This window comes from Canis lupus, chromosome 14 (genome assembly GCF_003254725.2).
Source record: "Canis lupus dingo isolate Sandy chromosome 14, ASM325472v2, whole genome shotgun sequence".
Taxonomy (NCBI): domain Eukaryota; kingdom Metazoa; phylum Chordata; class Mammalia; order Carnivora; family Canidae; genus Canis; species Canis lupus.
In genome coordinates, this window is record NC_064256.1 from 10,830,489 (window position 1) to 10,857,592 (window position 27,104).

At 35.1% G+C, this 27,104-nt stretch overlaps 1 protein-coding gene across 5 annotated transcripts in view; it reads left to right on the plus strand.

Moving 5' to 3' along the window:
- The window catches only part of POT1 (protection of telomeres 1), a 79,740-nt gene extending 68,223 nt beyond the window's left edge, over positions 1-11,517 (plus strand). For all 5 annotated transcript variants that reach the window (XM_025471531.3, XM_025471530.3, XM_025471532.3 and 2 more), the window contains 5 exons: positions 901-1,036; positions 4,045-4,133; positions 5,998-6,089; positions 7,807-7,912; positions 10,349-11,517. In XM_025471531.3, the coding sequence (XP_025327316.1) occupies positions 901-1,036; positions 4,045-4,133; positions 5,998-6,089; positions 7,807-7,912; positions 10,349-10,461 (536 nt within the window). In that variant the 3' untranslated portion in view covers positions 10,462-11,517. The remainder of the gene's footprint in view (positions 1-900; positions 1,037-4,044; positions 4,134-5,997; positions 6,090-7,806; positions 7,913-10,348) is intronic.
- The last annotated feature ends 15,587 nt before the right edge of the window (positions 11,518-27,104 follow it).

Sequence of the window (27,104 nt, forward strand, 5' to 3'; positions counted from 1 at the left end):
ATTTTTTAAATCATATTCTCTTTCCCTGGAGAGGGAGAATTATCAATCTAGGTGAAAAGTGCACCCAGAAAAGGTACCAGTAGGTTTGAGTTATTATAGATATCGGTGCCTTGTGGTAGTACACCACTGGGCATGCTCACTCTTCTCTGCCAACATGATGGCTTTAATGGAAGTTTGAGGATTTTTCAGGAAAAACAAACACTATATTTGAATCCTTATTACACAGACTGTTTGCATCTATATTTAAATATAATAACCTAAAAGTTTAAAAGATTTATTTCAAACCCAATATTAGATTTACTTAGACATAGCAAATTTAATAATGAGAATCCTGTTAAACTTCGGCTCTCAATTTTCTTTTGAATACTTGAACCAAACTGTTCTGGCATAAAAGAGCAATTTGTATAAAAATTTAGAGAAATGGGGGATCCCTGGGTGGCTCAGCAGTTTAGCGCCTGCCTTCGGCCCAGGGGCGTGGTCCTGGAGTCCCGGGATCAAGTTCCACATCAGGCTCCCTGCATGGAGCCTGCTTCTCCCTCTACCTGTTTCTCTGCCTCTCTCTCTCTCTCTCTCTCTCTCTCTCTCTGTCTCTCTCGAATAAATTTTAAAAATAAAAAAAAAATTTAGGGAAATGGTTAAAATTTCACAAGCCTTGTGTTTTGCTCAAGTCCTGGCATTTTTGTGCATTGGTTTCTGTGATCAGGGCAGTATACTAAGTTTACAAATTACTGTATTTTACAATGTATAAATGTATTAATCATCTAAATTCATGCCTTCATTGTCTTTTTCTTGCAATCCCCTTAGTCTTTTGCTATACCTCATGTGTTACTTAATAGACACTCAACTTTGCCTTCATTGTATTTGTACTACTTAAAGGATTTATTTATTCTTTGTTAATAGGAGGTACACTCAGTGAAATCTGCAAACTCGCAGACAAGTTTCATAGTGTAATTCCTGTGAGATCTGGCCATGAAGACCTGGAAGTCCTTGATCTTTCAGCACCATTCCTTATACAAGGGAAAATTCATCACTATGGGTATGCTTTCAAATCTGAGAATTTTGAGAATTAAAAACTGCATAGAAATAACTTTTATTACTTTATCCCACTAGTTGCTGTATATTCAGTGGATACTCTTTGAATACCAACTTATAGGTACTAGATTTTTCTGGTATATATTTATTCTTTTGATAGCATATGTGTCAATTACCTACAATGTGCCAAGTATAAGGCTCACCCAGAGGCTAATATTCATTTGTTTTCTTTCACAAAGATTTAGATACTCGTGCAAAGATGGTTTAGAGCTGTATCCTACTAGAAGTTAAGTGATTGAATTCCAAAATTTCTGTACCAGATTTGTTGCCACTGAGGAACTGGAAGATAATCAGGATATATTAGGAACTAGAAACAGGCATGCATATCAAGTAATTTGTAGTCTGTCTTGTACCTTTTTAACTTTATAGTTTCTTCTGTTTTACAAATTTAAAATATTATGTTTATCAAAATGCTTGTGAAACCTTAAAGGTTTTACTTACTTAGGTTTTAGTTACTTTACTCAGATTTCTGGACCTGATTCTTTTTTAAAAAGCAGAATTTAAAGTAATTGCTTCATGGTCATCTGGGTTGCTCAGTTGGTTAAGCATCTGCCATTGGCTCAGGTCATGATCTTGAAGTCCAGGGATTGAGCCCCATGTGAAGCCCATTATCTCCTCCTCCCGCTGCCCCTCAGCCCGCTCCTGCTCACTTTCATGTGCTCTCTCACTCTCAAATAAATAAAATCTTTAAAAAATAAATAAAAATATTTTTAAAAAACTAATGCTTCAGTTTCTTTAATAGTAACACATCTTTTATGGTTTTTTATTTCTTGACTCTTTTACTAATGAAATTTTTTTCAGAAAAGTTTTTGTCTCATGTAAATTTAAATTTGTTGACATAAACTTGTTCATAGTGCTTTTGATGATTTTTAAATCTCCACTTTGTTCCTGAATCCACTTAATATTATTGCCACCTTTTTTTCTTGACCTTTTTTGCCAAAGCAAATAGCTTTTGTTTTGTTAACACTCCCTATTGTTTTATTATTGTTTGTATTTTTATTTTCTGCATTTACTTTTTTAAGATTTCTTCAGTTTTTCTTTTTCAAGCATTTTTAATTGAATGCTTACCTCAGTTAACTCATTAATTTTTAGTATATTTTTCAATATTTACATTTAGGCCCCTAATATTTCCCCTGAGAAAATGGCCATAGCTTTAACCCAGGATTTGATATGTAGTGAGTTTTTTGTGTGTTTTTGTTGTGTTTTGTCTCTTCTAAATGTTTCCTAATTCTCATTGTGATTTCTTCTTAGGCCCATTAATTATTTAGCTGTGTATTTTTAAATCTTCACACACACATTTTAGGTGCTGTGTTTTTTTGTATTTTATTTGGATTACTTTTTAACCACATAGCTTGATACATTTCATAATGATTCTATAAGCTTCACTTAGCTTTGCTGTATCCCAGGATATTTGTTCAGATTTTGTATATATTGCCTATATTTTAAAAAGAACATGTATTTTTTAGTAATTGTGTTTAGTATTTAATAGTGTTATGTCCAGTAGACAAGCTTGTTAATCATATTCAAAACTTCTTTTTCCTTTGTAACTTTGTCTATTTAATCACTTCTGAGAGAGTGATTGCTTAATATCCTCAGTGGTTGTAGGTTTATGATCTTTTTTTTTTATCAGGATTTTTTTGTAGATTTCAGGGCTCTTTGCTGGTTAGCTTTCATGTTTCTTTGTTATATTTTAGGAAGTCTCATAAATAATTAGGACTAGATTTTAGTTATTTTAAAATATGTTTAAATGAGTTTAAAATATGTTAATTACTGATATATTTAGGTTTTGTTTCTACATTTTATGTTGTCTATTTAAACTATTACTCTTAAAAAAAAATAAAAAAAAAACTATTACTCTTTCCCCTCCCCACCTTTTTTTGTTATTGTTTAGCTTTTTTTTTCCCTCTAGTATTCTGTTAGATTTATTTATAAAAATGTTCTTGATTTTTCCCCTTTTTCCTCTTTTGCTACTTTGGAAGTAATGAATTCTGTACTTAATTTTTATGTTACCCTTATATTTTAATCTGTATATTTAATTTTTAATTTGCATACTTTATCAATGTCTAAAGTTATTATCACAGCCCGTTTTTTAGGAAATAATATGCCTTCATTCAATATTCCCTTTTTCTGTTGAAGAAATATCTATGTATTTGAAGGGTGGGAGGAGATAATATTTAATATAAGTACCCTCTATCTTTCCCTAGATTATAAGTGAAAAGGAGTCTGAAAAAAAAAAAAAAAAAAAAAAAAGGAGTCTGCATGAACCTTTTGGACATTGATTTTTATATTTTTATTCAAGGATATTTTCTTATCAACATCTCCTAATCTTACGATGATATATAATAAAAAAAAAACAATTATTTGTACTTAAAGTATGTTTGTATATAAATAAAGCAAAATACCTCTACTAAATAATGTGCAGTTTTAGTAGATTGTGTAGTTTCACATTGATTTTATTATGAAAGATAAGTATTGTAGTAGGTGTTAGAAACTGTGAACCTCTAAATCTAAGTATGTGCTCACTGAATATATTATCCAAAGTCTCATTGACTTCTTTAGTGAGAATGATTTTTTCCTATTGGTTATATTTACCTAAGACCGTAACTATTATCACAGAGCCATCAAATGAAAGAGTCCTTAGAGATTGTCTCTTTCACACTTTTTCATTTTACCAAATAAAGAAATCAGCCAAATTAACAATCTGGATCTGGACCCTCTCTCTTATTCTCAACCTAGTTCCTTATTCTGAACCATTCTTTCTTTTCAATTGCTTCTACTGTAAAAAGCTTATATTTTTATAATTTGGCTTATACTCTGTGCATTACAGTAGGGAAGGTACAACACTATTTAACTTTTTAAACTGCTTGTTTGAACAACAAAAATAAAGTATAATAAATGAGTTATAATAATTATTTTTAAATGCCTGTGGTTTTTTTCTATCATTAATTTCAGATGTAAACAATGTTCTACTTTGAGACCAATTCAAAATCTAAATTCCCTGGTTGATAAAACACAATGGATTCCATCTTCTGTGGCTGAAGGTGAGCTAAATTTGTGTGTCGTGCAACTGTGACCTCACTGATTATATTTCAGTGTTTGTGGGTATAGTAAAACCGGAGCAAAGACTGAGCTATAGTTTAACTTTACTTAGGCAAAACCATTTTTATGGTGATTTTATAACCAGTTTTATCAGTGGTTATAATAAAAGTATAAAGTGAAGTTTAAAATATTTGAAAACTTGCTTTCAAGCATCTACCAATATCTTTAACCATTACATTTTAATCTTCAATAATTTGTTTCAGTTTTAATTATTAATTACAGATACAGATTCTGAAAAATCTCTCCAGTTCACAGTATTTTAGGATTAAAAACAGTTTTAATGATGGCTATTACACAGCTCTTTACCCAATATACATTTTTTAGCTGGAACAAAAACTTCTTATATCATATTCTTCAACTGTGATCATCCAGCTGCGGCGTAAAACTCTTTCAGTGACAGAGGACTCATTACATTGCAAAGCAACATATGCCCTTAATTTTTAAGCAAAATCTGCCTCTTTAAAATTTTAATATAAACCATGTTCTGTCAACTATAATTAGAGTACATGTCTTCAATAAGATTAACCGGCTTTGTGCATTTAAAGATCCCCATCAAGCCTTCACCAAGTTTTTATTTCTCCAGCTAGGTACATACCCTCACTTCATTTGGTATTTTCTCACATTCCTTACTATTTCATTTCTCCTCCTTAGTAAACATTTCACTTTACCACTGTTCTTCTCAAAGTTTATCATTTAAAGCTGCAAATAGGGCTGCAAATGTTATCCAGTTGAGCATATAAAGAAAACCTTTATTTCTCTAAAATTGGACACTTTGTTTCTACTAGCCTGAAAATTTTATTGTGTAGATATTTATTTGTATACTTGGTTTTATTTTCTTTCTTTTGTAATCTAGCTATATGATATTGCTACCTCACATTTTGTTTGTGGTCCATGCAATTCCAGGTTACTTTCATGTGAGCTCCCTGCTTTACAGTGTGGTCTCCCTATCCCATTCTTAATGCAGTTCTTTGTTTAGGTAGGTCCCTCAGGGTGGATTTTATGGTCACCCTTCTTGGTTTTAGCTTAGTTTTAACCTATGGAGACCTTTAGAATCCTAAAAATCAGTTCTTCTATAGTAACAATTTTTGTCATGTCTGCATGCCATAATTCATTTCTCTCTATCCTAATTTATTCTTAATTACTCCTTTTAAATATGGATTCCACAAATGGAAGACAGTATTTCATTTTATAAATTTTAAATGTCTCCTATCTCCAAATACAAAGTACCATTTTAACCTATGAATTTTCATATCATTTAGTATCTCTCTTTAATTTCTTCTTCCTCATCTTACCAAATTATGAAATCTCATCTTCTGATATTTTTGTCCATTGAACCAGATGATATCTTAAAAAATAAGTGATCCCCATGTTTATAATACAGAGGGGAGAGACATGTTACAGAATCATAAATATTAAACTGTATACTATTTTTTTAGAACATTCTGAATTTTAATTTTGTCTTTCATGAGGCAGACATACAGTGAATTGTAGTTCATGAATCAGTTTTTATGTTTTCTATCAAGTTAGCAACTCATTTTAATGATATATTATGCTAATATTTAATCAAAAAAATAGAAGCAATTGCTTATGAGTCATTGTCCCTACATAGGTATAATGTAATGTTCTAAATTGGACCTGCTAAATGAATATAATATACTGTTATTAAAGAACGAAAGTCACATATATAACTTTTTATCTTAAATTATTTTAGTAAACAAAACATAACAGCATAAGACAATTTTTACTTCACTTTGATTATAAGGAATAGAAGATTCACATAGTTTGATCTTTTTTTCCCTTCACTAGTACTGGGTATTGTACCCCTTCAACATGTGTTTGTAATGACATTTACTCTTGATGATGGAACAGGAGTATTGGAAGCTTATCTCATGGATTCTGTAAGTAACAGAGTTGGTATAGGTATTTATAACAAAAAAAAATTTTTTTTAAATTCTAATGTATGGATTCATACCTACTTTATTACTGAGAGGATTTAAGGCAACTTAAAAAAATAAAATACAAGCACATAAATCTTGAAGTGTCTATATATTTATCCTGTCTTGCTTTGACTCTGTAAATTTAATATCCAAATCATGAAAAATTGAAGAATAGGAATTTGAAGAGAGAGTCTTCAGAAGGTTTACTCCAGGAGCCAGAGGCAGAAGTATGACCACAACTTCTAGACATTATCTAGCACCATTTTACGAGGTTTTTTAAGTCTCCATATGTCCATATTAGAGAGAACTAAATTACTTCAGAAGGGAGATGGTTATATTGTGTGTAGCTAGGGAGCTATCCACAAACCTCCCTCATTTTTAACAACAGTTCTAAGTTTGGGGGTTCCTAGGACCACCCTGAAGTTTTGATAATGTGCTAGAAAGACTCCTGTTAACTTTCTGTAAGTTACTGTGCTATTATGGTTTATTATACCTAAAGGATACAAATTAAAATCATCCAGGGGAAGAGGTGCATAGGACAGAGTCCAGGAAGTTCCAAACATGAAGCTTCTAGTGGTTCTCTTCCCATGGAGTAGCAGACAGTGTTACCAGCCTTATATGATGTGTAATGTTACACATGGAGTTTTGCCAGCAGGGAAGCCTCACTGAGCCTTAGCGTCTAGAGTTTTTATTGGGACTCTGTCATTCATGGTTAATTAGCCCATATGGCTGATCTCAGTTTTCAGCCCCTCAGAGATCAAGTAAATACCACATGCCCCAAACTCACAACCTAAACCTCTAGTGTAACAAACATGGACATTCCTAACAGGCATTTTCTAAGGCTGAGAGATTATTTCCAGAAGCCAACAGCAGAGGCCAGATTTCTGTTAGCAGTAAGGTTGAATATTTTTACTGCACACATTGGGAAACAGTCTGGGGTAACGCTGAGAGAATTTTCCCTCCCACTTAAACAATTCATTTGTCCAGTTATTGAATGAATATTTAATGAGCACTTGCTATGTGCCAGGTACTGTTGTATGTGATGAGGTTATAGCAGTGAACAAAACAAAGCAAACAAAATCTTTTCTTTTAAGAAAGTATAATCTTATAATCTGATAGAGGAGGGAAAAATGAATACACTTCATCATGTGTAATACTCTTTTAAACTTTAACACTAGATTTTTTTCCTATACACAAGGAGAATGATAGACCCCACTCTTTCCTAAATACCATTATTCTTATCATTAAGTCAAAGCAGTTTAATTGGATTATACACACACACACACACACACACACACACACACCTCTATGCTGTCTTTAGATTCCAGTAGTAAATCAGATTTTAAGAATTCAGACAAGAACTCTATGAATTCTACAATATTGGTAGAGTAAAATAGTCTCGATTATTTTAATTAGATAATAATGAAATACTTTTATTATAACTTTTTAAAAAATTAACTTCTGGGGCATCTGGGTAGCAGAGTCGGTTAAACTTCTACCTTTGGCTCAGATCATGATCTCGGTCCTGGGATCAAGGCCTCGTCCAGCTCCCTGCTCAGCAGAGCCTGCCTCTCCCTCTCCCTGCACCCAACCCCAGTGCTCTCTCTATCTCAAATAAATAAAATCTTCAAAAAAATAAAAAAGATTAATTTCCTTTTTTCCTCTAAATTTTTTCAAGGACAAATTCTTCCAGATCCCAGCATCAGAAATCCTCATCAATGATGACCTTCAGCAGAGTATGGATTCGATCATGGATATGTTTTGTCCTTCAGGAATAAAAATTGGTAGGCAATAATATTTTTAACATTCATTCTTTTTTTGAAACAGTACTTGACATGTATCTAATATGTAGATTTAGAGGCATGAAAAGGGGATGCCTGGGTGGCTCAGCGGTTGAGCGTCTGCCTTCGGGACAGGGTGTGTGATCCTGGAGTCCCGGGACCAAGTCCCATGTCGGGCTCCCTGCATGGAGCCTGCTGCTCCCTCAGTCTGTGTCTCTGCTTCTCTCTCTCTCTCCCCCTGTGTCTCTCATAAATAAATAAATAAAATCTTTAAAAAGAAGAAAATAGAGGTATGAAAACTTGGAAGTCTGGATCTAAATAATCTATTGTCTGGTTTACCTTTTGATGAAGACAGCAGGGAGAAAATAGGTAAGAATCAGAATTCATGAAATGAAAAGATTTTTAAAATCTTTTGAAATATAATAAAAGGGAGGTAGTTTTGATCACAAGCACATTTGATACTGTGTTTATGCATACAAATATTTTTGTTGAGATTATACCAAGAGATGAAATTTTGACAAGAGACATTTTCTATAACACTTCATTTAGCCAGTTTAATTCATTCATGAATTTCTGCTTAGTAGTAACTAGTTTTAGATTTTATACATTTTTATTTTATTAATTGTTTTCTGTCAGCTTTACTTGTTCTCTGGATAACATCTTATGCATTAAACAGATCTTCAGATCAAAGCATGTTGATTACATTTACTGCCACTGACTTCCTTTTGTGGCCATCATTTCTGTTTATTTGAAATTTGCAGACCTTAGGGGTACCTGGATGACTCAGTCAGTTAAGCATCTGCCTTCTGCTCAGGTCATGGTTTCAGGCTTCCTGCTGAGTTAGGGAATCTGCTTCTCCCTCTCTCTCTCTCTCTCTCTCTCTCTCTCAAACAGATGAATAAAATCTTTAAAAAAAGAAAAGAAAAAAGAAAAGGAAGGGAGGGGAGGAAGGAAGGAAGGAAGGAAGGAAGGAAGGAAGGAAGGAAGGAAGGAAGGAAGGAAGGAAAGGAAGGAAGGAAGGAAGGAAGGAAGGAAGGAAGGAAGGAAGGAAGGAAGGAAGGAAGGAAGGAAGGAAGGAAGAAAAGAAAAAAGAAAAAAGAAAGAAAGAAAGAAAGAAAGAAAAAGAAAGAAAGAAAGAAGAGAGAAAGAAAGAAAGAAAGAAAGAAAGAAAGAAAGAAAGAAAGAAAGAAAGAAAGAAGGAAGAAAGGAAGGAAGGAAGGAAGGAAAGGAAGGAGAAAGAAATTTACAGACCTCCATCATAGAAAAACAGCTTGACTCCCCTAACAATTTCTCATCAATAACCAATTTCACCAGCTGCAGATTTAGCTGCTGTCACTTTAACTTATTAGGTTATTTTTTTAAAAAAGATTTTATTTGTTTATTCACGATAGACACCGAGAGAAAGAGAGAGGCAGAGACACAGGCAGAGGGAGAAGCAGGCTCCATGCATGGAGCCCAACGTGGGACTCGATCCTGGGTCTCCAGGATCACACCCCGAGCTGAAGGTGGCGCTAAACCGCTGGGCTACCGGGGCTGCCCTGTTTAGGTTATTTTTAATCAGACTTTATTATCCCCTGGTCAGTCTGCATTTTATAACAATTCCAAAAAGATAGCTTTTATATAAATCTGTAGCTAGGTTTAACTTACATACTTTTATTTGATGTCAGCTTTAAATTTTGGTTTTAATTCTTTTAGATAAATTTCTGGAAATAAAACTTTCATATCAAAGAGCACGGGCTTGGTAGGCTTTTGATAAATGTTGCCAGGTTGCTTTTCAAGAATATTTTACCTATTTATAGTTCTACCAGAAATATAAGGAGAGGAGAATGCCTGTCTTGCTTGACTCTTGCCAGTATTGACTATATTAAGTGTCTTTCAAACTTGAATATGAAGAAGCATTAAGAAACTTTTCTAGAAGTTTTAAATAGATTTATTGTGGTCTTGACCAAAGGTTAGAAATAGCACCTCAGGTGCCAACATTGTCTGAACTCAGAGCCTGGTACCTGATGGGAGTTTCAGCTAGACAAGTATAAGAGCCTGAGCAGCTGATGTGAATCTCACAGTTTCTTTGCAGTCAACCAAGAAAAAAAAAGGAAAAGCAAAAAACAAAAATCTGGGGAGGTCAGTAAGCAGCAGGAAGAAAAGTTCAGAATGAGATGACTGCTACCTTTGCTGTCAAATGTTTGGAAAATCCCACATTTAATTATTGTTTTCTGTTGGGAAAAAAAAAATCAAATTAGTTAGGATTGTTGCAAAACAGTAACAAGAACCCAGTGTATAATGGAAGAGTAGATAATATTAAATTTAAAGTGTATTTATTTACTTTTCAAGCTAAATTAAATGTTAATTTTTCTAGCTAAGCATTATACTTAGATACATATTTCAGAGATACTTGTTTAACGTTAACAGTTAAATAACTTTTTTTTTTCTCATTTGTAGATGCATATCCATGGTTGGAATGCTTCATCAAGTCGTATAATGTCACAAGTGGAACAGAGCAGCAAATTTGCTATCAGATTTTTGACACCACAGTTGCAGAAGATATAATCTAATATTGTCATTTAGCTTAGCATATGTAAAATATTATAATTTTAGAAAACATAATTTTCTGTGAGATTGTTATCAAACACATAGTTTAACTGTATAGTTTATCTTTCCATTTTAACCACATTTAATTTTTTTTCCACAAATAGACATTATGTTATCTTACTGCCTTCTTGTGAGTAAGTTAAAAATATTTCTTTGGCTCAAAATTTCCAGTATGGTGGTTGCTAGGGGTATAAAGGAGAAAGGAGAATAAGTAGGACTGTCTTTGTTTACCCCTAGTAGCCCTTTCAGAGAAATTGTTCTGATACTCTACACTAAAAATCACTTTCCTTATTGGTTTTTCCATGGGTCAGCCAGTGATTTATCTGCCAGCCTCTATCTATACTTGACCTTCTTTTCCTGCCCTGATTTTTATATCAGCAGTGTTAATGATTTTAGCATGGATATGGGGTTAGAAAATGTCCTTACATTAACTCATTCTGCTTTTACTAAGTGCGAGGCATGTAGCGGCTAGTGGTTTGATTTGGTTTTGTACAACAGATCTGCTTAAAGAAGTACTCTTGCTGCTTAAAGAGCACTCATCAGTGCTCTTCTGACTGATGACAGCACGCTTACAGGACTGATTCACTTTAGTGTATGTGGCAGGATTGCTTTCTTTCAGTGCTGTAAACCAATTTAGGATAAATCTGTTTTTTTAAGACCTGAATTATGTACTTCTGATTGCTTGCGTCTCTACATGGTATTAGAAGGTATTGCAGTCCACCTTGATCTAATAAAGCAGTCAGATTTTACAGTGTTAGTGACTTATATTACCTTTTTTAAAATTGTCTTGTGTAATATATATCTATATTTCAGATTGAACATAGAATGAGATATTTATATGGTAGTCTACTTTTTATATGACAGTGGTTGTGAAATTTAGAATCGTGAATATTCAGTTTTATACAAATATACAAATATTTGTATATATGTATAGACTTGCGTATATTATTTGGTAAATACTGAGACATACAGATCTACCTAGTTCAATATTAGTGAAGAATAAATTAATACACATATTACACCTGTTTTCTTTATTTGCTCTGTGTTGAGTTGAAGCATGATTAGAGGCAAAGAATCACACAGGAGTGTCCATATAGAAGATATTTAAGATTGTCTATATACTAGGTACTGTGCAAAGCATTTAACTATATTTGAGTTTCACAACAATCATTTTCCTGATAAAACTGAGGCTTGATTGATGAGCTGACTTCACTAAGTTCACACAGTTATTAAATGCTAGTCAGTACTCGAATTCAGGTAATCTGTGTTCAGAGGCTGCACTATTAACCACTCCAGGATTCTGGGGCAAAAGCTAGCATGGGATTTTCTACAAATGAGACCTTCCTTAAATATTTGAAGTAACATTGGAAATAAATTATGAGAGGAGTCCATGTTATGTTTTCTTAGACTATCAAAAGGCTTTTAACATTTTATTGGCCAAGAAAGGGTCAAATATCTGATTTCCTCTGCTCATAACAACTCCAAATTCTAGTTTCTGAGTACATTAGCCTATCCCCAGACCTAATTACCCGTCTCTCATCACTGAATTATCAGCTTGTTGGAGATGGTAGAAAAAGAGGCTGATGCTGCTGGTTTGGGGATATAAACTTTGGTTCAAAACATCTTCAGAGAAAAGTTTTAGGAACTGTATAAAAGAACAGATCGATTTCAGTATCAGTGGTATGCGGGGATCTGAAGGCGAGAGAGCCATTTCCTCTTCAGGAAACACCCAGTCTAGAAGAGGAGGGGTCAGAAGGTACAGCAGGTCACAGTGCTGTCTCCTTTCTTTTCTTTTCTTTTTTTTTAATAAACTCCCCCACATTGTCATCATTTGTTTGTTTTTTAACCTTTCAGCTTGTAACAAGAACTGGTCTCTCAACACCTAGTGCTTATACAGTGATGATGTATGCACCTTACCATGAAGCAGGAACGCAGAATGCTAGGAGAATTCTATTTCTGGAACAAGTAGATGGTAGTTCACTGTGCTCTGATTTGAGCCATGTCCTCTTTCCTGTTCATGTGAATACCAGTAGTCTTCATGTCAGATTTAAAATTACATAAATTTAAGAATGTAGTTTGTGCACAACTTCTTGCTCAATTTCCAGTCTCTGCAGCATCCATTAGCTACTACTGGATTGTCTCTTGTCACCCCTGCACTGTTCTATATGAGGAAGAGAGGGCGTAGCTTAGAAAATCTGAGGTAGTCAATTACACAATAATGAAAAATGCACTGCTCACACGCTTTTTTTTTTAATAAATTTATTTTTTATTGATGTTCAATTTTCCAACATATAGAATAACACCCAGTGGTCATCCCATCAAGTGCCCCCCTCAGTGCCCATCACCCAGTCACCCCCACCTCCTGCCCACCTCCCTTTCTACCACCCCTAGTTCGTTTCCCAGAGTTAGGAGTCTCTCATGTTCTGTCTCCCTTTCTGATATTTCCCACTCATTTTTTCTCCTTTCCCGTTTATTCCCTTTCACTATTTTTTATATTCCCCAAATGAATGAGACCATGTAATGTTTGTCCTTCTCCGATTGACTTATTTCACTCAGCATAATACCCTCCAGTTCCATCCACGTCGAAGCAAATGGTGGGTATTTGTCATTTCTAATGGCTGAGTAATATTCCATTGTATACATAGACCACATCTTTATCCATTCATCTTTCAATGGACACCGAGGCTCTTTCTTTCCCTACCCTCCATTACACTGCTATTTAAGGGAACTACACAGGCCAAGATGAGATGCATCATTCCTTCTTCCCCCCACCCCTTTTTTTAACCCCTGGTCATGTTGCATGTTGGGAACTGTTTCTGAATGAATATAGAAAGACTGGTGTTAATGGAATAGACGCTGAATACACCTCTGTCTACCTAAGAAAGCAATCTCCACACAATAGGGTACTGGCTGCACAATTTTTGAGTCCGTGTAGCTCCCATGTTGTAGCTACTTGCAGGTCCCAGAGATAGGCCAGAATCTAACCAGCTGTGCTTTTGTGTTTCCAAAGTCAAAGCATGAGTTTGTCATGACTTGTGACTCTCAAGCCAGATGATTCTCTTCTACACTTTCTGGCACCTTTCCTTGATATCTGGGAAAATAGCTAGATTCTTCTGATTATTTTCAGTGTTTTGAATTTTGGCCATGTATTTCACTAAGTTTTGTTTGTATCCAGAATTTCTTGAAATAAAAGTAATTGTATTGGTATGAATTGAAACAATATAAAGCATATGAAGTTGAACATTAATTCTTACTCTAACTAGTACCCCAGAGGGCGTTTGGTATATAATTTTGCGGACTATTTTCCCTATGAATGGGTAAATATATGTATATATGCTTTTAAAAATAGCTCATGCTATAAATATATTTCTGCAACTTGCTTTTGTCACTTTATAAAGTAGACTTTGTATTTTATATAAATACACAGAGAAGGACAAACTTATTTGTAATTATTCAGCATAAGTAGGAATTCTCTGATTATTTATTTCTATTTTTATCGTGGTTTTTGGCATATTTAAGTGTTCTATTTCTTATTGTAACAATTTTGGAATTTTATATTTTTATAGGAATGCATTCAGATTACTTGTTTTGTTGATTTTATTGCCTTATCATTATTCATAATAATATTATTATTACTTTAGTCTGTCTTTTGTCTGGTGTTATTTTCCCTTTAAGTAAATCTGAAGCTCCTGGGACCTGGTTTCATTATATCTACTGGAGGTTCTTAGATGATCAGAATTTTGAAGACCTATCCAACTCCTGGTACAGATTAGGACTCTACCATGACACAATCATCTTGAAATGTTCTTTCATGCTTCAAAGGACTCATTGTAAGAGAAATGAGTTTATGTTAATGTAAGAAAGGAGAATGAGTCCTGTAATGCTTTTCATTACATCATAGAACCAGCCATGATGAGTCACCCTAAAGTTGTAAAACATCATTTGAGTGGAAATAAAGATATCTCTTCCTGTGCTTGCCCTGCAAGATCACTGGATGGCATCAAAGCTTCCTACCCACTCCAGGAAAAAGAGCTAGTAGTAGTCTGTGAAGGTAAAGTCTGGGCTTAGTGATCTTTCTTCTCTTCCCTCTGGTACTTGGAAATGTTATCAGAACTCCCTAAACAGGAAGTCATCACCAGTGTGCTCAGGTATGTGAGATCACATCTTCCTTTGGCATCCGGGAAATGAATCAGTAGCACCATGTATTATTTTTCTCTGCAGTATTGTGATTTAAGCTGTTAAGAAATTTGAGATCACTTAGGGTTTCAAAGTGATGGTCATCTTAGATGGAGATAAATGTCCTTCCATTCAGGACTGCATTTGATGGGTTGAGAAGTGTTAGGTATCAATTACAGTGATAAGGATAATGCATTAATGTATATGGGAGCTCTCCCTCAGATGTGCCAGCTGGTGAAACACGGATAGTTCAGGGACTCTTCTGCTATTTCTAGACTGTAGCAGCATCTTAATGAATGTCTATCTTTTTCCCCTTGAAGTCTAGGTCGTAAAGGCACATTGGCATAGCGTGCGTGTGTATATGTGTATGTGAGTGCAAGTGCTTGCTTTTATTTTCTTTGAGTTCACTTTGCAGGTTATTATATTAGAATTTATCTGACAACCTAGTCCACAACTACCAAAGAGACATTTTCAGCTTCTCTTTTATTTCATTTGTTCACAGTATTCTGAAGATTTGGAGCATGTGTTCATTGAAAAACCTCTTTATCATCTATCGATATATTCCATCAAATATTGTACAGTTTCTAAACAAGAGTTTTTATATACAAGCCTGAATCTCTGGTATATACTTTCTTTTTCTTTTCTCCTATACCTTCAGAATGATTTTTCCCTTCTTTGAAATATGAACTCGCAGATAAAAGCCAGTTTGTTTTTACATATGACTCTATCCCTCAGCAGATTTTTGTCCTGCATTTGAGGGCACAGTCCTAGAATTTAAAATTTTGTACCAAGTTAGCTTTCTTTAAATGACTTTCTGTCTCAAGCTTCCAGAACAGGAAGTAGGAAAGACAACATATTTTAAAATGAAAAGCATTAAAAAAAAAAAAGAAAAGAAAAGTATTAACTTGTGAGTCACATGAAAGCATAGCTTGCAGTGGATAGGCATGGTTGTGATTTTATTTGGCTGGATAGGAAATCCTGTATGTTTATTCCCATTAGATTAGGTTAGGAGCAATAAATTTGCACTTAAATTTTGGAATCATTGACAAATATTTCTACACAATGATCAAAGCTTGAATGGAAGTTAGGAATAAGTACAGAGTGCAAAATATGTATTTAAAAGTCATATAAATATCACTGAGAAAATCTTACCTTGTCCTATTCTAATTACTGATAATGAAATAATTGTCTTATTTTCAATGTTTCTTGTCAGGAAGAATTTATGTTTTAATGAATCATGGTTATTTAGAGGATAATATACTCTTTTGCCTTCAGTGCTCCATGGAAGGTGTTGCCTAAATCGTAAAACAAACTTCACACTGGTGCCCAGGTAGGAATTTGCTGAGAGAGTATTTTACTTATGCCAAATTTATTAATCTCTGAATGCCCAAACATTAGATCTAGTCATCCTTGATCCCTCTTATACATGGCCCATATCCAATCCATTTGAAAAATCGTCATGGTGCACTCATTAAAATATATCCAGAATTTGACTACTTCTTAATACTTCCTCTACCACCATGCTGGCCATACTACCATCTTTTCTTGCCTTAACTACAGCCATAGCTCCCCAATTGGTCTTCCTGCTCCTACAAAGTTTCCTCACACAGTATATCCTCTATACTGTAGCTAGGATGATCTGTTAAAACATAAAGCAGATAATATAATTTTTCAGTGTTTTCCAATGTCACATGGAATTGAAATTATATGGCCTTCAGCACTCCATGTGATCTACTTCCTTACTACTTCTCCGTCATCTTATACTATTACTTTTCTACTTTCTTACTCTTGTCCAAACACTGGTCTCCTTGTTTTTGCAATATGCCAGGCAAACTCTCCCTTCACAGACTTTTCTGTTGTTACCTTAGTCTGAACATTGTTGAGCTGTTGCAGGGTTGATGGTTCACTCTCTCACATCCTTTGTACCAATGTGACCTTATCAGAAAACCTACCCCTGACTTACTTTTCTCCATTACACCTACCCATGTGATACATACTTATTTGCTCATACTTTTTCCCTTCCCCAGCAGCATATGAACTCCTTGGGAAAGGAGTTGGATTTATTCCTTGCTATTACCCAGTACCTATTTCTAGAATGAATAAAATGATCATCTCGTATTAGACAGCCCAGAATCAAAATCTGAGAATTCTAGAATGTAATTCGCATGTAAAGTGATTTTAGAGCAGTGGTTACCATAGACCCAGAAATTTGCATTTAAAAATAAAACCAAGGTAATTTTGTTGCAGACTGAAAAAAGATTTTATGGGGCTGAGGTTTAATAATTTGCATTTTTAACAATCTCCTCAGGTGGTTCTTTGGCAGGTAAAAGATTTAGTACCATTATTCTGGAAGTTAAGAATATGAATTCTGTATCTGCGTGCTTCAAACATTATATTAACCTGCCTGATCCTGAAAGCATTTGAGTTGAAGTACCTTGATGTAGCATCTGGATCAGCCAGTGGTTCGTTAACCTTGGCTTCATATTCTAATCATCTAGAGAAGGAACTTTCAAAGTAGTAGATCCTGGTATGTCACCCTCAGCTCTTGCTTGAGACTGCACAGATTCAATCTCTGGCTACACTCTTAATAGCTTTTTGACCTTAGGCAAGTTGGTTATCCTCTCTGGGAAACTGTGAATACTCATAGTGCCTACCTCAGAAGACCATAGAGGGTCCAAGGTAGATGAAATGAAATTATATGTGTAAAACACTTAGAATCTGGCACACAGGAGACACTCATAAAGGCTTAGATAGGATTACTAAGTTTCGGTGAGAAAAACAAATCATCTTTACTGCTACTCTCTTATAAAGAAGATTTGGGATTTATTTTATTCTATTTTGCTGATTTCTTAATGTCCAAGCAAACCTAGATGCTGCAGTGACAAGGGAAATGGCTACATACATGAGTCATTTCAGGCCCAATCTAGTGAAGCTGCTACAAAAATGGGAATGGAATGGAGTGAATAACATTGGACCAATTGACCAAAGCATCCTCTCTTGAGGTGGTCATTTTGGATAGTTTTTTTTTTTTTTCCAAATGCCATTTTCTCAAAATCTCATTCTTACTGTGGGAAGGAAGAGAAATAAAAAAAAAAACTCAAGATAAACATTCATCATGTGTGCCAGTACTTAACTTTAAAGTAGAGGATAGCTTGACTGAGTAACAAGTGGAAGAATCTGAAAATAGCGCAGTGTGCAAGCACTAAAAAAGAATGAAAATATTTTTGTTCTGATTAAAAAACAACTCAAACAATGGTAAAAAAGGAAGAAAATGTCACGTGTAAATTTTATGTCGAAATTCTTTGGCAGTATCGTCAGTTTATAAAAATCTCTTCATTTTTGTTTGAGTTGCTTAAAACTAAAATACAAATAAAGCTATGGATTTCCCAGTGCTTTTATTATTCAAAAGCAATTATATTTAATGTAATTTACTAGCCATCACTTGTTTTTCAGAAAGGCATCAGGGAAGTTTTTTCTTAACATTTGGTAGAATCTAATTTTAGAATAGGCTTATATGACTCCGTGTACCTGTCTCTTCTTATAATAGAGATTTAAACAAAGAATAATGATGTAATACACTACTAGTGTTGAATCCCTATGGTTTTAGTTAAATCTAAATGCAAATCAAGATGCATTTTTTATGCCAGGATATTTGGTGAGTACTTTAATGCTTATTTTATGGTTCTACAGACCATAACTGACACCTATTTGAAAGCACTGAATTTCCAATATTGAATGTGCAAAATTACTTTCTACTCTAAGGTCACAGAAAGGGCATGTCACATATATCATAATTTATCTGCCTCAGAAAATAAGATTTGGTTCTTATAAGGATACATGGTAGGTACTTCAAATTTACTGAAACCTGGCTTCCATGTATTCCTCAGGCTTTATGATACATTTGGTTATCCTAAGACTGTGATAAGACAAATCTTTCAAACAGGACCATGCCTGCAGGATCATGGCAGAGGACGTTAAACTACATGGTACAATCCAGTTATTTCATTTATAAAGGGAAGCCAATCCTGCAAACATTTGTAACCTGATTTGTACCTCTTGGTCTGATTAATATAACTAGTACTAATTAAATCCATCTAATCCTAAGCAAAAGCAAGGAGTCAGCTCAGATTTCTCATGGGTAATTGTACAATATTTAAAGCTTTTTGAAATGTAGAACATAATTTAAAAACCTTACGTTCTACCTGTTGCTTTTCTAAAGTCCTCCAATAGTTCAGAAATTCAGATTGTAAACCAGTCAATCATGATTTGTAAGATTATTTATTTATTTTTCCAAAATGAGAATATCTCTTTACATCCAAAAGATCTTTCTTGGAGAACTTTAAATTGTTCACAGTCATTTCAGTTTTAAGAAAGAAGACAATCAATTACTTAGCTCTTTCTTCATCTGAATGGAGGGTTTTTTTGTTTTGTTTTTCTATTGATTTCAATCTTAGTAGGTCAAACACTAGTATTCTGGCCAACCAAAATGTAATCATTAAGTTTAAGTTCCTGGCAGTTCATTTAAGAAGCAGGCAATACTTTAAATGGAAATTGCAGTCTTCTTTTTTTTAAAGATTTATTTATTCATGAGAGACACAGCAAGAGAGATAGGCAGAGACACAGGCAGAGGGAGAAGCAGGCTCCCTGCGGGGAGCCCGATACAGGGACCCAATACTGGATCCCAGGATCACACCCTGAGCCGAAGGCAGATGCCCAACCACTGAGCCACCCAGGCGTCCCTGGAAAATTGCAGTCTTAAATAAATAATGTACATTTGAATTACCCTTTACAATTTGTAATGCACTTCTATAGTGTCCAGATGGTGATATTAACCTGCTCCAGATTCTCTTAGGTACTTCGTCTAGCCTTGGAACAATAATTAATTTGATTTTCTCTGTTTGTAGAAAGAATTCAAAAGTATGATTCTATGTATGTGGTAGGTGGTATGAATTAAATAGATGAGATAAATATGATGTTTCAATATTTATTTAGAATATACCTCTTTCCAGTTTAGGGGGTCATGAGGAAACCTTCAAAAGGCCCTTCACCCAGTGACAATAGATAAAAAGTACTGTGCTCACTTGTTCCCATGTATGTATTAGAAATTCTTTTTCTGAAGATATATCTTTAAAAAACACCTTCATATATTGTTAGGAGTTGAACTTTTTCTGTAAAGTTATTAAGTGGCACAAATTTAAAGCTTTTTATTTTTTTTAAGATTTTACTTATTTATTCATGAGAGACACAGAGATGTAGGCAGAGGGAGAAGCAGGCACCATGCAGGGAAGCCAATGTGGGACTGGATCCTGGGACCATGGGATCACGCCCTAAGCCAAAGGGAGACGCTCAACCGCTGAACCACCCAGACGTCCTAATTTAGAGCTTTTTAAAAACTGTCCTTTGCTGTCAGTTCTTCCTCTTTTATGAACTATGAAAAATTGAGAATGGCTATAATGTCCAAAAAATAATGTTGAAAAAAATAGAAACAACTATGATGTCCCCAGAATACTGATTAGATAAATTACTGATCGCATTAAAAAAAAGAATATAATACAACCTTCAAAGATCATGTTTTAGAACTTTCTCATTACATGAAAAAAAAAGTGTATTAAGAGTTTGGCCCCATCTCAGTATGTAAATCAAATGCATTTATTCAGTGAGCAAATTTCACTGAGGATTTACTTTGTTCAGAGCACTGTGATGAGAAGGAAATTGGGAATGCAGCAGTAAACAAAACAGTCTCTTCCCTCAAAATCACAGACATGCCAAAAATTACAGGCAGAACCAATCAGAATGCTAACAGTTTGGGATTTTGGTCTCTGTTTCCTTTTTTGAACCTGTTTATATTTTTTCAGAATCCTAGGAGGATCATGTGTCAACTCATATTTAGACTAAAGCATAAACATATTGTAACTTTACTGACTTTATGCATAGTTGAGAAGAGACCCTAACAGAATAAAAGTAGTTTTCTGAAGCAGCTTGAGAAAAGCAATCTCAATGTATCAGCATTTGTGGTAGTCTTCACATATTGCTACTCTCTAAGATAAAGAGAAATGAATAAAAAGAGCACTCTGGTTTTTGGTATTTCCATTTTTCAACCAAGAGGCATTATGTTAAAATTAATCAAATGTCTCCAGAGAGAATTGATAAGAAAATGGAAGAACTCTAGTATATTGCTAATGCTTTGGCTCTTCAGAACTTATGTAAGATCACTAATTTAATATCTATTCAATAAAGTAGAATACTATGTATGGTCTATCATTTTTAATTATACTGAAAATCCCATTTAAAGATGTTATTAAATAGTTGAAATACCAATTCACAATTATCATTAGAAAAACTCTTGATTCCACTGGGCTTCTATATGTACTGCATAATTCAAGGAAATCATTGCTGATTTTAAGTTAAAATTGTGTAAAATAAGAAACACATTTTTATAAGATTAACATTAAGCAGAATTTATTATTTCTTATGTCCTTGGTCGTGAAAGGGTTAATTTTTGTTAGGAATTTGTGGATGAATAGATGTTCAAGTTAATCTTAAGATATTTGACAGGAATTTTTGCTGCCTTTTTTATGTGAATTGGGCCATGATTTCAGTGATTAAATTTTGCTACACCCTTAAATAGATATCAAAATCATGCTACAGAGAAAATAACACTTACACTTGAAATAACCAAAGAAATTCAAATTTTTGCTTGCAGTAGGCCATTTAAGCCTTACTCATAAAATTATGATAATTGATATGTCATTGCCTTCACTTTAGCAGTTTTGAATTTGATAGGCAGAAAATAATCCATTAGATCTTTTCTGCAATACTCAACTTTTTCTGTTTCACTGATACTGAGCAGATGTATATGAGTTGTATACTTTGGATTTCTTTATTCCTCCATATGAAATGTATTTGAAATTGCTTTCCACAAGGAAAAGGGGATGAATTTGGGCTTGTGATGCCAAATAAAAACTTACTGTACATGTAACAGAGATATGTTTTAGACTGCAAGCACTTTGTATCACATGTATAACATTCAAGTCATGAGTATGATGAAGAATGTCAGAATACTAACCAGTTTTTCTATATAGCCATTCTCCATATCTTTTTAGAGAGCAACCCCTTTTGATCCCAAGTAAATCTGAGTAAAAGTATCTAAAGTTCTATGAGATTAGTCTTGCACTAAACACAAACCAAATTGTCCTTGTTCTTTCCCATTCTTCTCCTGATAAGTAGTCTAAAACAACAAACTGTGTCTATTGGAAAGCCAGTATTCATCTAAAATTTGTTTTTTTTAATTTTTATTTATTTATGATAGTCACACACACACACACACACACACACACACACACACAGAAGCAGAGACATAGGCAGAGGGAGAAGCAGGCTCCATGCACCGGGAGCCCGACGTGGGATTCGATCCCGGGTCTCCAGGATCACGCCCTGGGCCAAAGGCAGGCGCTAAACCACTGCGCCACCCAGGGATCCCTCATCTAAAATTTGAAAACGAGGCATGAATTTAAATAAGTTTAGGAACTTTTGATTCCATAGGGCTGCATTTTTTTCCAGGTTCGGGTATAAATAGATTTATCATCTTTTCAAGCATTATTAACTACCTGCCTTCTGCAGTGAACTTTTGTAAGAATTAAAGATGCTTTTGTAAAACTGATCAGGGTATCTGTTATAAAATTAGCGCAAACCATTTTAATTAAGGTCAGCAGAAAACCCTTCTTAAGGTTTTAGAAATCTTCATTTTCTGATCCCACATGCAAATATATTTGGTCTTTAAATTTCCCACACAAATTAAATCAAAATAACAAAAATGATTTGCAACTTTGTCCTAAATACCGTATTTTGGTCTTCTGTAGTAATAGAACAAAATAGCAAAATATTTTATAGATGTGTTCCTTCATATAAGAAAAAATGTGTTAAAGTTAATTTGTTTAATACTGACTATTTCAAAAGAGCAGAGGAAGAGATAGTCTAATTTAGTTTGATGGTTGCCTATTTGTTCTTTAATCATCCTTTTTTAAAGTCCAGACATATAACATTGTGTAAATTTAAGGCGTACAATGTGTTGATGTGTGATTACAAAATGATTACTTCCATAGCATTAGTTAACACCTTCATCATATCAATTACTCTATGTATTTCTCACCACACATAACAATTGATGAGACCTCTCTCCTGTCTCAAGGTATTTATTTGAAACTCTGATTCTCCCCAATATGTTATTTTCTTCTTTCAGCCCTTTTCTTAGAAATGAGATATTATTTGATTAAAATGAATCAGATTGGAACTTTCAGGGAAGAAGTTGGATAGGAAGATCCTAATCTCACCTCGTCCCATGGATACAACTAGATGACGCCTGTATTAGTGTAATTAACCCAGAAAACAAGCAAAAGACTGGCAGAACAAACTCCACAGCTAAATGTAGAGAAGACGCCACATAAAGTGTGTAGGAAAGGTGGAGACGTGGTCAAGAGCAAAAGGGACCCATGGGACTGTCAATAACAGAGGGATGCTGCAGACGTGGAGAGGGGAGAGGACAGATCCTCAAGCCAGACACCCCAGGTACAGGGAAGACAAATCTATAACATTTGGTTTTGAAAAGCAGCCCCACCATCTATGGGGCTTAACACATGGAGCTTTAAAAATGAGCAGGCTCTGCTCTGGGAGAGCCTAGAAGGTGAGAGGAAACGGAGTTTCCACTCTTAAAGAAATAGCACAACAAATAGCCCCCCAGAAAAACAGCATAGAAGTCTGAAAAATAACTGGGCTATATGGAAGGTAGATTTGTTTACTAATCTCAGAGCATGTGCTAGAGGAACAGGGAACTTTAGGAAACTTGAGGAACAAAGGAGCTGGTGGGTCACATATCCCTCCCCTTCCCCCCAGCCTAGCAATGGACACCTATGGGAAGCAGCTCAGTGCCACAACTCTCCACCTAGCTTGCTAACAGTGTGCCCCGTGGATATGCTTTCTCCGATCCAGCACCTGGTGGGAGTTTTCTCCTCACACAGCAAACTGGCAAGGACTTCGCTAGCACTCTGCCCTGCCCCCATATTCTCCTGAAGACTCTTGCCTCCAACCCTGTGGCAGGAGTTTTCTAAAGCAGCTTGAGGTCCCATCTCACAACGGGCCTGCACAAAACTTGCTCACAACATGTGCCCTGCCCCTGTGTTCTCCAGCAGTGATACACTCTGATACACTGTTGGCTGGAGCCCATCCAAAGGAGTGTCACAAGTCTGGCTGAAAGCAAGCAGCCCTAACAGGGCCAGCATAACTCCAAAGTGACTCCTACCTTGTGGAGAGGGAAAGATAATCATAGACAGTTGTCCAACTGTGGCCATAGCAGTGGGCTGGGGACAGACATCTGGTCTGACTGCAGACCCCACCCACCAACAAAAGTTTCTCAAGGGGCAATACAGGAAAAATTCCCTGAAATCCAGTAGTACTGCATTTCGGGCAGGTGCCTGATCTGACTCAAGCCGAAGATGGCCCTAGATTGACCTGTTAACAACACAGGGACCAAACTATTGCTCACAATAAACAAACAGAACCATTGGATGACAGGGCTGAAGGCAAATACAGATCAGCCTCAATAGCAAGGAACATAAAACACCGCTGAATCACCGGGTTCTAATGATCAGGAGACATTGCACTGCAAGGCACTATAGGGCCTATTCTTTATTAGGCCACTTAAGTTGCAAAATCAGGAGACATAGCTGACTCTCCTAACACAGAAACACGGTTAAATAAAATGAGACAGAGGAATATGTACCAAATGAAAAAAGAGGAAAGAATCACAGTATGAGAGTTAAATAAAACACAGATAATATTTAAAGTATTGGTCATGAAGATAATTCACTGGACTTGACAAAAGAGTGGAGGACCTCAGTGAGACCCTCAACAAAAAGAAAACAAAAAAGATGAAGAACTCAAGTGAAATTAAAAATACACTAGATGGAATCAATAGGCTAGAGGAAGCAGAAGAATGAATGAGTAACCTTGAAAAGAGAGTAATGGAGAGCAACCAGGCTGAACAGGAGAGAAAAAATAATAATAAATGAAAATAGAACTCAGTGACACCATTAAGCTTAATATTCCCATTGTAGGAATCCCAGAAGAGAGAGAAAAGGGAGCAGAAAATGTATTTAAAGACACAATAGCTGAAAACTATCCAAAAATGGGGACGGAAACAGAAATCCAGATCCAGGAGGCAGAGAGCCCTCAACAAAATCAATCCAAGGAGGTCCACACCAAGACATGTAGAAATTAAAATGGCAAAAAAGAATGATTAAGAAAAATTTAAAAGCAGCAAGAGAAAGCAGCAGTTACATACAAGGGAAATCCCATAGGGCGTCAGCTGATTTTTCAGCAAACTGAAGGCCAGAAGGGAGCAGCACAAAATGTTCAAAGCGCTGAAAGGAAATCTACAACCAAAAATACTCTCTCCAGCAAGGTTTCATTCAGAAAAGAAGAAGAGATATAGTGTCTCAAATAAACAAAAGTTGAAGGAATTCATCACCACTAAACCAGCCTCACAAGGAATGTTTAAGGGAGATTCTTTGGAAAGACCATAAGCAGGAATAAGAAAAGTAGGAAACACAAAAGCAGTAAAATTAAGTATACCTATAAAAATGGATCAAGGAAGGGGCACCTCATTGGCTCAATCTGTTAAGCATCCAACTTTCAATTTCAGCTCCAGTAGTGATCTCAGGGTGATGGGATAGAAACCTGCATTGCACTCCTCACTCAGTGGTGAGTTCACCAGAAATTTTCTCTCCATCTCCATCTCCCTCTGCTCTTCCCCACCTCTAAAAATAAATCTTTAAAAATCAAGGAATTCACAAAACAAAAGGATGTAAAAGATGACACTGTATACTTAAAATATGGAGGGGAGAGGAGTAAAGAAGGAATTCCAACGGACCAAAACAAAAAGTCAACTCTTAACTATAGAAAACAAACTGGTGCTTCCCAGAGGGGAGATTGCTGGGGGATGGGTGAAATAGGTGAAGAGGATTAAGAGTACAGTTATCATGATGAGCACTCAGTAATGTGTAGAATTGTGTAGAATTGTTAAATCATTGTATTTACACCTGAAACTAATAGTGTATGTTAATACTGGAATTAGAATAATACATTTTAAAAATAAATCAGGTTAAAATTCATTATGAGAAACTACATTGTATAATCTTTTCCAATACTTATTTAGGATTAAATAACTTGTTATTATATCATATCTAGAAATTTCTTAGACTTCTAAGAAAAGCATATTTATCCCATAATTTTATTTAAGGACTTTGATAGTCTGATCCTTTCCTTTTATATCTTTGATCTACCTAGACTATATTTTGGTGTAAGACCGGAGTTAAGACTGCAATTTTCCCAGTTTACTAGAATGCCACCCCTAGCGTATGTAAAACTGAACCAAAACAAAAATAAAATCCTGTATATTGTCTGTAACCAAAGTTTCTATTCCTTTCTATTGATCTCTTATAATAAGGACTCTCTCTTTCATAACTATAGTTAACATCATAAACATCATAACCAATAGAGAATTATAGGAAATCTTTTTGTTTTATTTAGGAAAAATATATGAAATCATTCTATAGCATTTTAGGATTCTGGTGATTATGGCTGATATATTAAGTTATGAAGCAGATCCAGTAGTATAAACATAGAGAAATAAAATATAAAATTTATCTCCTAACTCTGGGAAACGAACTAGGGGTGGTGGAAGGGGAGGTGGGCGGGGGGTGGGGGTGACTGGGTGATGGGCACTGAGGGGGAAACTTGATCGGATGAGCACTGGGTGTTATTCTATATGTTGGCAAATTGAACACCAATAAAATAAATTTATAAAAAATATATAAAATTTAAATACACGGGATCCCTGGGTGGCGCATCGGTTTAGCGCCTGCCTTTGGCTCAGGGCGCGATCCTGGAGACCCGGGATCGAATCCCACGTTGGGCTCCCAGTGCATGGAGCCTGCTTCTCCCTCTGCCTATGCCTCTGCCTCTCTCTCTCTCTCTCTCTCTCTGTGACTATCATAAATAAATAAAAATTAAAAAAAAATTTTTAAATGCATACAAAAAATTCTATATTAGAAAATCCAAGAATTAACTGGAAAATTATTATAACTAATGGAAACAACTCAGTAAATCGGCAGAACAAAATTTAATTATTCCCAAATCATTACTTTTCTTAAATATTTTTGAAGCTGGATAATGTTTTGAGGTTATGATTTATGTTTCTTTTTTATTTATGCCCGCCACCCCTACCCCCCCCCCCCCCCCCCCCCACTGACTGATCATCCACAATTTAAGTAAATCCAAGTTCTGCATTTCATTTCCTCAGGGGAGCATTGACTGAATAGGAAGCAAAAATGGCTTGTCTGCCAAGTTTTCATGCACTGGTTTTGAAGACCTAAGA